General features: G+C 35.6%; 1 protein-coding gene across 1 annotated transcript; it reads right to left on the reverse strand.

Moving 5' to 3' along the window:
• Positions 1-264: 264 nt before the first annotated feature.
• Positions 265-888, reverse strand: LOC149200604 (uncharacterized). The gene is made up of 2 exons (XM_089399603.1): positions 418-888; positions 265-334 (listed from the first exon to the last, which is right to left on the reverse strand). The coding sequence occupies exons 1-2, from the start codon at positions 763-765 to the stop codon at positions 329-331; spliced, it is 354 nt and encodes a 117-aa protein (XP_089255729.1). The 5' UTR covers positions 766-888; the 3' UTR covers positions 265-328.
• Positions 889-14,426: the final 13,538 nt, after the last annotated feature.

Here is a 14,426-nt window from a genome sequence, read left to right on the forward strand (position 1 = left end):
CAGGATTATACATCGATTTAAGTAAAACAAATAGAACCTAAAGCTACAGAAGGCAGGGTAGTAACCCAGATCTTCATACAAGAGATGGTGCCGTAAATACCCCAAGACTTTATAGCCGGAACGAGACCAGGTCTTTGTATACCTGCGGCCAACCAGATATGTTCAGGTTGGGGTCTCATCCTTAAGCTAGAGCAAACCTCTGACAAACCGAGAGGGATAACGATGCAACAGTCATAAAAACCAAACCCTTATATCAGTTAAGTACCTGGAAGCTCAGCGGTCCTTGATGGCAGGGCTCTTCCAGATCCATCGGAGCAAGAGAAGTTGCTCATACCTGGCAAGTAACAGATCCGGCGTTAATCCGAGTTCATTAAAACACCAAATCGAAAAACAAATCTTTAAATTGTGAACATTTACCTGGCTAGGCCCGGACTGGGACTCCATGTGGAGAAATCTTGCTGTAAGAGGGTAAGAACTCGAAGTTACAGTGGCCTCGGGGCGCAATGGCACAGGAAACCCTTTGCCGTGAGGGCAGAGGAAGCTGATGGACGCAGAGCAAAAGAATAATCGCGAAGAAACCGGAAAAAAGATCTGTATATACCCTACCTGCCAGAGACAGAGACGTGGCGTAGTATTAACCCTCGATCTCTCACAGATCATACCCACCGTCGATGAGGGCGATGTAATCAAGGAGGAAGGCGCGGGAAAGCCCAAGTGCCGTGGCCATGCCACCGTCACGTGAACCGGACAGGGGAGACTCCACATTGCTGCCAAATGTCCCACGATGGTATTGCCAGATCCCAAAGTCAACACCGATTTGAAACATTAAAATGACAAGATTGATAATCACAGCCACGTTAACACCAGTCCATAGGTTATGGAAATCTATACCTGCCGCCATAATGTAATTGCCTTTGGGTTAGGCCGAATACATGGTTGTGGCAGCCAAAATTAATGTTCAAATATATTAATCAAGAATAGTGGAAACCTACGTTATAACAAATGCAGAGATACACCTATATGTAATTGTTGTCGATATTTATATTATACCAAAAAAAAAATTTACATGTGTAATTATATTCGTATAGGTATGTGACAATAACACTAGGTAATTTCAAGAGTCTTCCTCTTCATAGATTAGATTATTCCAAAAAACTTAAACCTTACATTTTCTAATTGACACAATATAGTGATTTCCCATAATAAATTGTGTGAAATTAATATTTAATCTTGAATTAATTTAATATCTTCAAATTTTCATTTTAAGTAAAAGGTTTAAATGAGATGGTCTAACCTATTGTTTTATAATTATAAATTTTAATACTATATAAATTTTAATATACAGTCAATTTCATATTTTACTTGTTATGTTAAATTAAGTTATAAAACATTTAAATATTAATTCACCCAAAAAAAATATTGATATAAAATTTAAAATTGATATTAATTTTAAAATCTAATTAGTTACTTTGTTTAAAATATTAACTATTTTTAAAACATGAAAAAAAAACAATAAAATCTAAATAACTTATTCTTTAACTTCTATTTATAGTATAAATATTCATTTCATATAAATTCAAAACATTTAATTTCATAAAATTGTATACTTTGTTATTTTTAAACTTAAAAGACTATCATAATTTTAAAATCTAATTAAAAAATCAATTCATAATAAAAAAGAAAGAGATTAATATAAATTTTATAATTTAATTAAATGTAATAAAAATAATTAATATATTTATTTCTAAAATTAATGCATATATTTATCACTTTTAATTATACATTTAGATATCATACTTCTTATACAACTAATTTTTTCTTTAACCTTCCAATAGAAACAGGAAAAACTTTGGTATTCTTTGACCTCCATTTATTACCATTAGAATCAATGATGTTAACACATACCAACCTCTCACTTGTATATTATAATCACTCAATTTCAATAAATGTTTCATAATTACAAAATATTTTAATATATAATATATATTAATAACTTGATGATATGATATGGATTGATTAAAAAGTTGAAAAGGACGATCCAGTTGTTACTTTTTAACCTAAGAGACTGACCTGTCTAAGTATACTTTGATATTTCAAACCTCTGTTTATTAGCGTTATAGCACAAGCTGCCCTTCCCGCTATTTATATAAACAAGCTGATGCAGCGATAATTCTGGCCCAGAGATCCCAATATCGTCCATCTTCGCATTTAGTGAGAGAGAAAATAGGTCTGTAATTATTTGATACAGCGCCTCCTTCATGGCGGAGCCGAATCCAAATCCAACAGCCAGAGATGATGAAGAGCAGGGAGAGGGAGAGGGAGAGGGAGAGGGAGAGGTAGGAGAGAGGAGGAAGAAGTGTTTAACGCTACCCGCCATGAGCATAACCTTGTGTTGTTTGAGGGTCTTCTGGTTTACACATGCAGCGGCTGCAAAGAATACGGTGCTAACAGGGGCTACAAGTGTAAGATTTCTTTTCGTTCTAAGTATAAGAATTTCACTCTGCAATAGGTCTGCACCCCCTCCCCGATGCCATCCAACACGGGGATCCTTATGTATATTGCTAATTCCCTGAATATTCGGAATCGGAAGGGCGTGGTTAATGTTTGCGCCGCCTTCCCAGATGCCATCTAACACAGGCATCTTTATGTAGATTGCTAATTCTCTGAATATTTGAGAATGGACCGACATGGTAGCGGTCATTTGACAGTGCCCATGTCCGTCTGATTTCGAATATTCGGGAATCAGCAGTCGACTTAACCTCAGGGATCCAACACCCATTTCGCAGCAGTCAACTTAAGCTCAGGGATCCAACACCCGTTTCGCAGCAGTCGACTTAAGCTCAGGGATCCAACACCCGTTTCGCAGTGACGTGATCATCAAGTTTCATTGCAATACGTTTGTAAGGCATCACTGTAGTGCCTGCTGCGAGGTGATGAATGGTTTTGTGTTCGAAACTGAAAGGCATATGTGACATCCTTCGTGTTAAGTTAATATTGGTAAATAGTAAAAGTAACTATGAACAAAGACTTTATTTGAAAAGTATATAACTCTGTTGTTAATTAAAAATTGTGTTAATAATATTTGATTTGAGCATATGAGTAATCATGATTAATAACTGTGGAAGCAGTTAAAAATGAAACCCTAACTACCTTCAGGAGGTAGTTGAGTTCCCAGAGGAAAAAGGGGAAAGATTGCCAAGTCTGGTAAGGATCAGATGGCAGAAAAGAAAATCATGCTATGTCTGGTTATGATCAGATGGCATAGAAAAGAGGAAAAGATTTTTCCTGTATGCGCTATGTCTGGTTAGGACCAGATAGCGAGATCTGGCAAAAGCCAGAGGAACTGCAGTCAAGAGGGTCTGCAAGTGCTTGGGGGTGGAAGGTCGTGAAGAATCTTCCTACGGACGGGTGGATTGACAAGCATTCATACAGGTTTGCGATAAACAGGTATGATTTATTAAGTTATTTAACTGAGAAATGACTTTGATTATCGGTGGTGAGTAAATAACACCGAGAGAAGCACTCTGTTTATATTCTTAAAATATTCTCTTGTGCTCGGCATAGACAGTATTTTTAATTCCATTTAAGAATGTAAACATTGTATATATATTCAAAGCAGAAAACTGGTACTACAGTCAGTCAAACCAGTAGAGAACAGATAAGAACTAGTATTCCTACTTTGTAATTTCTGATGCGCATGATACATATTTATATGTATATAGAACAAGATTACGAATGAACAGTAACCGTATAGACATGTTACTCCTGGACTGAAGTACCAATGAACAGTGGAAAGCTTAACTATTAAACAGGCCAGAACGGCCGAATGTTCGACAAAACCCTGAAGCGATAACAGTAAGAATACAACTATCGGGAAATCTTGTTCAAGCATTTATAAATATAACGCACAGACACGAGATTCCTGTTCATATAATAAATAAAAGAACAACATATTACGCATGCCTATATAAAGATGCAAGTCTCAGGGTGCTACTGCCGCAGGGCATAAGCTTACGCTTAGCCAGCAGGCACCCTGGCCGGAACCAAAACCAAGATTTACCCTCTGCATATAAATGATATAGCTGACCAGAAATCGAGTGCGACTAGTATAACAAATAAATTCGGTTAAAGACTGTGGACATAGTAATGTATACCAAGAAGCAATGTTAATGCAGAGCTTAAACTATACCAAATGCCTGCAATGCAATAAATATGCTTATCGCTGAAAAACAATGCAATATATACCGAGAACAGTGTAACGCTGAATCTTAACTAAATCAAATGCCTGTAATACATAAACAAGCTTGTAGTCGAAAATAATCCAACGAATAACATTATAAAAGCCATAACTGTATTTCGACTAGAAGTTATGCCGTAAGCTGGAAATTGATAAATTATAAACTGTACATAGATACATTTAACCAGTGAACCGTGCTTAGACGGAGACCGCCAGAATCTGAGCCTTTAAACAAAAGATTAAGCACAATAATCAAACAGACTAGGGAAATGAACCATGCAGTTTCGCAGTAAGGAAACCCTGGTCGCATGGCGGAAGAGAGTATATGGAAACAAGGAACCTCGGCATCCCTGTTCAGTGGAACAGAGGTTTAGCCACTGACCCGTGAGGGAAAACGAAACCAGAACCTATGAAAGAGGAACCACTCATACCTGTGGTAGGGCGGCCGAGGGCGAGAGAGCCAGACTTTCTCCCCAACGCCGTCTGGTCGCCGAAGCTTTCCCTGAAACATTGAAACAGATAAGCTGAGAACCTTATCAAAATGTCTGAGAACGAAAGCAACAAAATTGAAACAACAGCGGAAATGCTTTTCGAGAGCTTACTTAACCTGAACAGAAAGGAGAGCTGCAGTATATCATCGTGCTTTGGCGGAGCATGAAACCCCGGTGCGGTTGAGAGCCATATAAGTCTACGGCCGAACACAGTCGAGCCGAGGACTTCGGCAGTAAACACTCAATCCAGAATGAAAACAATAACCAAGTCGAACATAAAATGAACCTTAAATATTCAATGCATGACCCTGCCTCGTGGCATAGTCTCAGCCCTCGATCTGAATGAGGTTGCCACCACCGTCTGATCGGTGAGAAGGATCCGGAAGGGTTTGAGCGCGAAATGGTAAGACCGAGGAGCCGGCCTCGTAACACTTGGAGTCTGGAATCATGCCACCGCACATGGCAGGACGAAGGTGAGCCGTTGATCGTGCCAGGTGGATGACCTATAGCGAGCAAGTGCTGTAAACGACAGTACATCACTGTACCCATATTTCAAAAGGGCAACTTAGTCCAATCTCTGTGTTAAAAGCCATAAAGTTCGCAATTAAGGAGGTGCCAGTCCATAGTACCCGGGAATTACCGTGGCAGCGAATCCCATGACCGCCACATTTTGAAAACAATATATAAGAATACCCTTTTTGATAAACAGATATGGAAGTCGATTATCTATGTTTACATGTAACCCGAATATGATTAATATAGTGAGTCAAATGAGTTACTGACTGTGATGATTATGATATGCGTGTTCTACATTAAAATCTGAATATGTCAAAGTCGAAAGTTTTATATGTATGTTGTAATATTATTACATAAACATATAGGTCAATTGCTTGGAATTCATATAGGTCAATTGCTTGGAGAATTCCAGTACACGAGGTTTATACGCTTGTTATAATATAAGCTGGTAAATGTGGATTTATACATATACAAAAATTTTTTTACCTCTGTGTTAGAGCGTGACAGCATAACACAAGGCTCCATCCCTTATGTATGGCGCTTCCTAAAATACTCGACTAAGGTCGGCACGCAACGGCAAATGACAAACTCAAAATTGTGACGGGTGATTTAAAGGGGAAGCATACACTTGCAGCGCCTGCGATGGTTACATCGCTTGCGGTGGTTGGAGATATCGGTGCGAGGATGTGGCGTGTAAGGTTTACGTGGATCCGAGCTGCGCTAAAAATGACATTTTTGGACTCTCAGAGCATCGTATTCATCGAGTTCCATCCGCGGGTGACAGTGGCGGTAAAACGGAGACTTCTGCTGGTTTGGTTCAGTCAATCATCGATGGAGTAATAAGCGGGCTGATCAGCTGCTGAAAGAATGGTAATGTTCTAAAAAATGCCATATTTGTCGGGCATCTTTATGTTAAGAGTAGATTTTGAAAGTATATTTTTAGGTTAATGGTAGATTTTAAAAATATGCGGGGGATATTTTTACCTTAATGGTAGATTTTGAAAATATGTTAGAGCATTTTTAGGTTAATAGTAAATTTTGAAAATATCTTTGGAATATGATACTGAAAAGGGATCAATTATTTCACTGATTCCAAATGATAATAAAATTTCTAAATATTCCCAAATATATAATCGAATAACTATCTATCTATTTTATTATTTTGTTCCTTATTTAAAACATAAATGAGACCTGAATATCTATATGTAAGTTTTTGTTTCTTACTTAACCTTCAGCACCAGAATATCTATCTGTAAGTTTGCAGGCATCTATCTATCTGCAAGTTCGTAGGCATCCTTATTTTGATTGTCTTGTAAATTTCACTTATAAGAATGAATATCTCTCTGTAAGTTTGCATTCATCAACATTTTGATGCTAATCAATTCTGATTTTATAATTATTTTATAATTATATTATTTTAAAATATTTTAAAATAAAATTAATTTTAATCTAAATTCAGCCTTAAGGGTTAATTCTTCTTGAGTTCCAGTCTGTAAGAATCCCCATTCAATTATCTTCTATGGTCTTTTCATAAACATAACTATCACCAATTCAATTCTCCTCAATCCTCTAAAAATTATACCCCTAACTAAAACCGGCAAAAAAACCAGAAATACCTGAAATACTATTGCCACGGACCTAGCAGTCACCCGTCACCAATATCTGAATCTCTCCATAAACCACACCCACATTTAAAAAAAAGACCACTCTCTTTCTGTACTTTTATCCTCTTTTGGATGCAACATAACGCAGCGTGATTATTTTCGAGAGCGCGTACTTTAGTTTTTTGTGGATTATATTGATAACTTAAAGCGTCTCCGTAACAATGGTGAATGATAAAAAGAAAGAGGGGCGAAGTAACCTTTTAAGGCTTCGAACAATCTACTATTATATTTAAATTATTAAGGAATTGACTCAATGAAATTAGCAAAATTTTCGTACTAGGGGCTTCCTCCGTATGAAGTTTGTTGTTGAAACTCCAAAACTTCTGTGATAGATACACTAACTTCACGAACCTGACCTATATACGAATTTTTGGATTTTCAGGTAACAATATTTTTTAATGGCTTACTCTTTATAAGAGCAAAACGTCCCTCCACCTTCGGTGAACCTCTCTTTTCACAGAATTTTAGAATCGCATAACAGAAACAATCTTTGAAAACTTTTCTCTTTTATTGATTCAAAAGATGGATTACAATAGTCAAAGACTTTGAGAACTTTCAATTAGAGATAGATTGCTCGGGCATTTAACAGATGACACACCTTAAAATAAGATCTGATCGAGAGGCTACGTCGCCCTTTGCACACTCTGCCTTTGAATTCTCTCGAACAATATAGATTCAATCCTAATGAGTTTAGCCACTTTAGATTCTTACCAGGGTTGTTCATCCACGATACTCAGGGTTTTCAAACTCACTCTAAAAGAGACTTTCTTCGGGATGCAAGCAGATCGAACACATACGTTCGCAGATGCAAAGTAGGAAGACTATCTCAGAATTTAAAATAAATACTCTAACCCTTAGAGTCTCCACTCCGATTGCCCAAATGAGCCTTACTTCTCTCTTTTTATAGGATGAAAAGGGGACAAACACTGGACAGACATAATTTTTTGTACAAAGATTCCGAGATGTAGACCAAATCACACCAGAAGTTGGAGAAGTGCTCAGAGTCTCGAAAAGTGGTAAAAGATCTTACACAGTGGAGATTTTATAGAGAATCCCACCGAAAACTGTCACTATCAAAGTCAAGCGACAAGACATCACTATACATTGTGGAGGCTTTTGTCTGGAAGCCCACGAAAACCCTTTATTATATTCCTAATGGATTTGTGCCAGGAAATCTACCATTTGCATGATGATAGATACCATTGGTATCCCGAGCTTTAGTATATATTCTTCTTATGGTCATTGGTTTACCAAGAATGATTTCGTGTTTTATCTTTGTAAGAACAAGTCATTGCTGATGTTCCCTTATGATGTAATCAAGTATATGGTCATCAGAAAATCTTTTCATATCTATTATGGTTTTGTCGGGTTGATGAAAATAGTCCATACACTCTTGATAGTCCCACGTTGAAAATTTACTTCAAAATACTTAGTATCCATGGCAGTTTTGTTGACACCGAACCAACCCCACCAAATTTTTAACCAATCTGGTTTCATCAGGAGCTGAGTAATGAAAACTGGACCAAGCTTTAATATAGTATAATGGATTTATCATTGATCTCTATATAGAAGATCCCACCAAATAATTTGTAGCCATTGAAATCATAAATTGTATCTGGAAAAGCAAGACTCGGATTTTTCTGAGGCCACATAAGGCGTGCAGGATGTTCTACATATCTGGTTCTATTAATGGTGTAATATTTATGGAATATTTTAGTTCGGTTACTCCCTTCATTCCATATTACACTGATATCCTAAAAATTTTCACTGAGTGCTTCTTCTGCAAGATGTGAAGCCATTACTGATCTCTCGTAAACCATATCGTGTATCCACTTGCTTGATTTAGGATACACTCTCCTCTATGGTACAAGATGTTGTAAGTCCATGTGTGGTTGTAGATTAGCATCTAAGACTTTTGTATTTCTTAGCTGCCATGAAGGTTTCCATTTTTCAACATAAATTGGCCAAGGAGTATCTTCTGGAATATTTCTCAATTTTTCTGTTGATTGTTAGGATTCCATTCAGTGATGATTACCATTAGAATGTCTTCTTTCTTCAGATATTCTCTATTGAGGAAGTCTAGTAGACAATTTTATATGTCTTTGATGTGTTCTATATCAAAATCAAAATTTGTAAACAATGCTTGCCATGTAGCAAACTTGGATTCACTAGGATTTTTAATGTCTTTTGCCATAACTTTTTTGAGTGCAGAGGCATCAGTTCGAAGTAAAAATTTCTTATGTACAAGGTGGAGATCGAACTTGTCGATACAGTTCTATGCCGCTTTTACTTCTTTTTTAATTGTTGAATAATTCTGTTCGACCGGACTCCATGTTCTTGAGGTAAATTGTATAACTTGTTCTTCTTTGTCCTTTATTTGTTTTAAAATTACTCCCCGTCCAATATTACTGGCATCACTTTCTACAATTTTTTGGAAGATTTTCATCTACAACATAGAGAATATGCAATGTTTTTACCTTGGATTTTATTTTTCTAACTGCAGCATTATGTTCTTCAGTCCATGGTACTAGTTCTTTTTTCAATCTCTAGTTCAGTAGGCTTCGGTCTAAAGCACATCCTTTATAGAAATTACTGATATAATTTAGGCATCCTAAGAACCTCTACAACTATGCCTTCTCTATAATTTTATCAAGAAATTTGTCAGCAAAATCTAAGGCATGTTTCTGAAGTGTGATCTGCCTATCTTCAATAGTATAGCCAAATAATTTTATGGTTGTTTGGAAAAACTCCATTTTCCTCTTGCTTAGTACTAAACCATTATTATTTGTTATCTGTGAAAATTTATGGACATGTTTAAAATGTTCTTCAACAAATTTTGAAAAAATGAGCACATCATCTATATACACAATAAGCCAATCAAAATATCGCTTGAAAATATGATCCATTATCTTCTAGAATTTGGATGGTGCATGTTTTAAACCAAAAGGCATGACATTCCACTCATAATGTCCACTAGGAATACTAAAAATTGTTTTGAACTTTTTTTTTTTTTTTGTATGGCAACTGTCCAAAAACCAGATTTCATGTCGAACTTGGAGAAGATTTTGGCGCCCGCTATCTTGCTTATCAAACTACTTTTGTGGGGGATTGGATATGTGACATCAACTAGGACAATATTTAGAGGTTTATAGTTTATAACTAATATCGAGACTCCTCTAATTTGTTCTGAGTGTTTGTTGACATAAAATCCATAGCAGTTCCAGGGACTGTTAGATTCTCTAATTAATCCTCTTTTTAAGAGATCTGTAATCTCTTTCTGACACAATACTTGATATTCCCTGTTCATAGGAATTGTCCAAATTTTGCAAGGTTTTCCTGCATAGTCTTCATTGAAGGGAAATTCGACATTGTGTGCTTCTGTGCAAGAAAGAATTTGGATTTTCTTAACAACATTCTTTCTCAAGATATTCTTTTAGATTTGAAATCATATGTTTCATTTTGTGGGATTGGAGTTGTTCCTCTATTCTTAAAGAGGTTTGAAATCCTTCATTTCATTTATCTTTTGTGCTGTCAGACTTAGTTCTTGCATGGTTTGGACCATTATAGAGATTCTTGGTGTTGAGATAAATTGTAGAGTAATAGTTTGCAAAAATCCTTTATTGTTGGGGACAAATATGAAATAACCAGCCTTTCCATCTGGTAATCTCGCTGACCCATGTGGCTCAATAGTGGCTAGGAAAACATTTACTAAGATACAATCTATGGGAATATTGCCAACTGCAAATTTTAATTTCATACAGTAATTTGAGAAACATGTTGTAGCTTTAGGAACTTCATATTTGAATTCTTGTGTTCCTACTCGAGTAACTTTCCTGTGTGCAACTATCCAAAATTTTGTAGGGATTAGTTTTTGATTCAAAAAGATTAATATCTTCTCCCGAGTCTATTAATTTTTCCATTGTGAAGATTTACCCCTGGATATATATTTTTAACAACACATGATTTTGTTGATACTCTATGGTCATTATTTTCATATTCCCAAATCCCAAATTTTCATGTTGTTTCCCTTCATAAATCTCTACATTGGGATTTATCAGATAATCTTCCTTATCAGTTTCTTTTTCCTTTTGTATTTTTGAAATTCTTGTTTTGATCTCAACAATTTCTTTCTTTAGATGATGAATCTCATGGCTGACCTCTCCTAGGGTCAAGGATTTGGGTTTTTTATGTTGTTGGTTTCTTTGAAAATACTTTGTATTCTTTTCCTAATAGGCATATACAAACAAGGCTTTAGAGATGGTACCTTTTGAAGAACTACTAGTGCCTCTATGCATGGTTTGCAGGAATGTTTCTAGGAGTTTTTCTTTCAATTCTCCTTCTGCAAGCATTTTGATACTTGACAGTACTTTAGATTCATCATCATCTATGGTATGTGTCGTATACACCTTTTCTTTTTGTGTGTATTTTTCATCTTGTTCTTCTGAATCAAAATCTGATTCAGTTTCAAAGAGGTTGCAATGATATTCGTTAGTATTTGTACAATCACACTCTTTTATATGCATGTTTAAGTATTCATCACTATAGTCTGAGTCTGATTTGCCAGACTTGGTCGACTCTGGCGAACTACAAAATTCTTGTTTCATCAAATGTACTTCCTCTTTGAATTGAACTAATAGTCATCTTACCTGTTGTTGAGTTATTCTAAGGGATTGTGATTGTTTCATCAAATGTAATTCCTCTTTGAATTGAACTACTGGTCTTCTTATCTGTTTCTTTTTCTTTTTCTATTTCTGAGATTCTTGTTTTGAGCTCAACAATTTCTTTCTTTAGATGATGAATTTCATGGCTGACCTCTCCTAGGGTCAAGGATCTGGGCTTTGTATGTTGTTGGTTTCTTTGAAAAGGAATTGTATTTTTTTCATAAGAGGCATCTACAAACAATGTTTTAGAGATGGTACCTTTTGAGGAACTACTTGTGCCTCTGTGCATGGTTTGCAAGAATGTTTCTAGGAATTTTTGTTTTAGTTCTCGTTCTGAAAGCATTTTGATGCTTGATAGTACTTTAGATTCATTATCATCTATGGTATGTTCCATACACACCTTTTCTTTCTGTGTGGCTTTTTCATCTTGTTTTTCTGAATCAAAATCTGATTGAGTTTCAGAGAGGCTACAATGACATTCGTTAGTATCTGTGCAATCACACTGTTGTATATGCTTGTTTATGTATTCATCACTATAGTCTGAGTCTGATTCGCTAGACTTAGTCGACTCTGGCGAACTACAACATTCTTCTTCTTCGAATTGAACTAGTGGTCTTCTTAGCTATTGCTCAATTATTCTAGGGGATTGTGCTTGTTTCATCAAATGTACTTCCTCTTTGAAATGAACTAGTGGTCTTCTCATCTGCTACTTTTTCTTTTTCTATTTTTGAAATTCTTGTTTTGAGCTCAACAATTTCAATCATTAGATGATGAATTTCATTGTTGACCTCTCCTAGGGTCAAGGATCCGGGCTTTGTATGTTGTTGGTTTCTTTGAAAAGACTTTGTATTCCTTTCATAAGAGGCATCTACAAACAAATCTTTAGAGATGGTACCTTTTGAAGAACTACTAGTGCCTCTATGCATCATTTTCAGGAATGTTTCTAGGAGTTTTTCTTTTAGTTGTCCTTTTGCAAGCATTTTGATGCTTGAGAGTACTTTAGATTCATCATCATCTATGGTATGTGCCATACACACCTTTTCTTTCTGTGTGGCTTTCTCATCTTATTCTTCTGAATCAAACTATGATTCAGTTTCAGAGAGGTTGCAATGACATTCATCAGTACCTGTGCAATCACACTGTTGTATATGCATGTTTATGTGTTCATCACTATAGTCTGAGTCTGATTTGCTAGACTCAGTCGACTCTAGTGTACTACAACATTCTTGTTTCATCAAATATACTTCCTCTTTGAATTGAACTAGTGGTCTTCTTACCTGTTGCTGAGTTATTCTAGGGGATTGTGCTTGTTTTATCAAATGTACTTCCTCTTTGAATTGAACTAGTGGTTTTCTTATTTGCTACTTTTTCTTTTTCTATTTTTGAAATTCTTTTTTTGAGCTCAACAATTTATTTCTTTAGATGATGAATTTCATGGCTGACCTCTCCTAGGGTCAAGGATCTGCACTTTGTATATTGTTGGTTTCTTTGAAAATACTTTGTATTCTTTTCATAAGAGGCATCTACAAACAAATCTTTAAAGATTGTACCTTTTGAAGAACTACTAGTGCCTCTGTGCATGGTTTGCAGAAATGTTTCTAGGAGTTTTTCAGTTCTCCTTCTGCAAGAATTTTGATGCTTGACAGTACTTTAGATTCATCATCATCTATGGTATGTTCCCTACACACCTTTTCTTTATGTATGATTTTTTCATCTTGTTCTTGTAAATCAAAACCTGATTCAATTTCAGAGAGGCTGAAATGACATTCGTTAGTATTTGTGCAATCACACTATTGTATATGTATGTTTATGTGTTCATCACTATAGTTTGAGTCTGATTTGCTAGAATCAGTCGACTCTAGCGAACTACAACATTCTTGTTTCATCAAATGTACTTCCTCTTTGAATTGAACTAGTGGTCTTCTTACCTGTTGCCGAGTTATTCTAAGGGATTGTGCTTGTTTCATCAAATGTACTTCCTCTTTGAATTGAACTAGTGGTCTTCTTATCTGTTTATTTTTCTTTTTCTATTTTTGAAATTCTTGTTTTGAGCTCAACAATAGTAAATTTTACAATTATGTTTAAATTGGGTGATTGTTTGAATTTATAAATTTATATATAAATATAATTTTTATTAGGCTATTTCAAATAGAATGTTATAAATTTAAAGTGAAGAAATGAGTAATTTATAAATTTAAATTATTTATAAATGTGGTCTAATTGATAATTTTTTTACTTTTATATATATATATATATATATATATATATAAACACATGGTAAAAATGGGCAATTGAGTTATTCTTGTGTTTGCATGGCGCAAAGTCAATTTATGTAGTTCTCATCTCCATAGACTAGATTACACGAAGGGATTTGAATACTGGACCTTTTAATTTACACAATACTTCATCTCATCGCAATCTATGGTAACGATTTATGTGAAATTTATGCCCCACTGCTACTGCGAGTATAGGCTAAATGTCATGCCAATGATCCACTTGAATGGTGATTCCAGCCACCTTCCCCATCGCATGTGCATCTCAATGCACAGGTATAATATGATAACTCCTCACACACCAAGGGAAATAACGGATTTAGTAGGAAGGTACACGTGTTCAACCCTGAATTACAAGGAAATGATGGCCAACTATAATGGCATGGATTAGAACCTTGAACTGCGACCAGGAGGCTATCACAGAGCATGGAATATTCCATATTTAGATCAACAACGAAGACACCAAATTTGCATTTTTTATCCGTCTACTTTGCAGGATATGTCAGCCCTTAATTATCATGTCATCAATTTTCGTTGCATCTATGTTTACATTCGTCAGCCCCTCCTTGGTCATTCTTTGTTTT

Source organism: Pinus tabuliformis, chromosome 2_1 (assembly GCF_031772625.1).
Source record: "Pinus tabuliformis cultivar Carrire ecotype Pingquan chromosome 2_1, CPIR1, whole genome shotgun sequence".
Classification (NCBI taxonomy): domain Eukaryota; kingdom Viridiplantae; phylum Streptophyta; class Pinopsida; order Pinales; family Pinaceae; genus Pinus; species Pinus tabuliformis.

Excerpts from the sequence above, each read along its gene's own strand:
- LOC149200604 (XM_089399603.1), bottom strand. The coding sequence starts at position 765 with ATGTGGAGTCTCCCCTGTCCGGTTCACGTGACGGTGGCATGGCCACGG.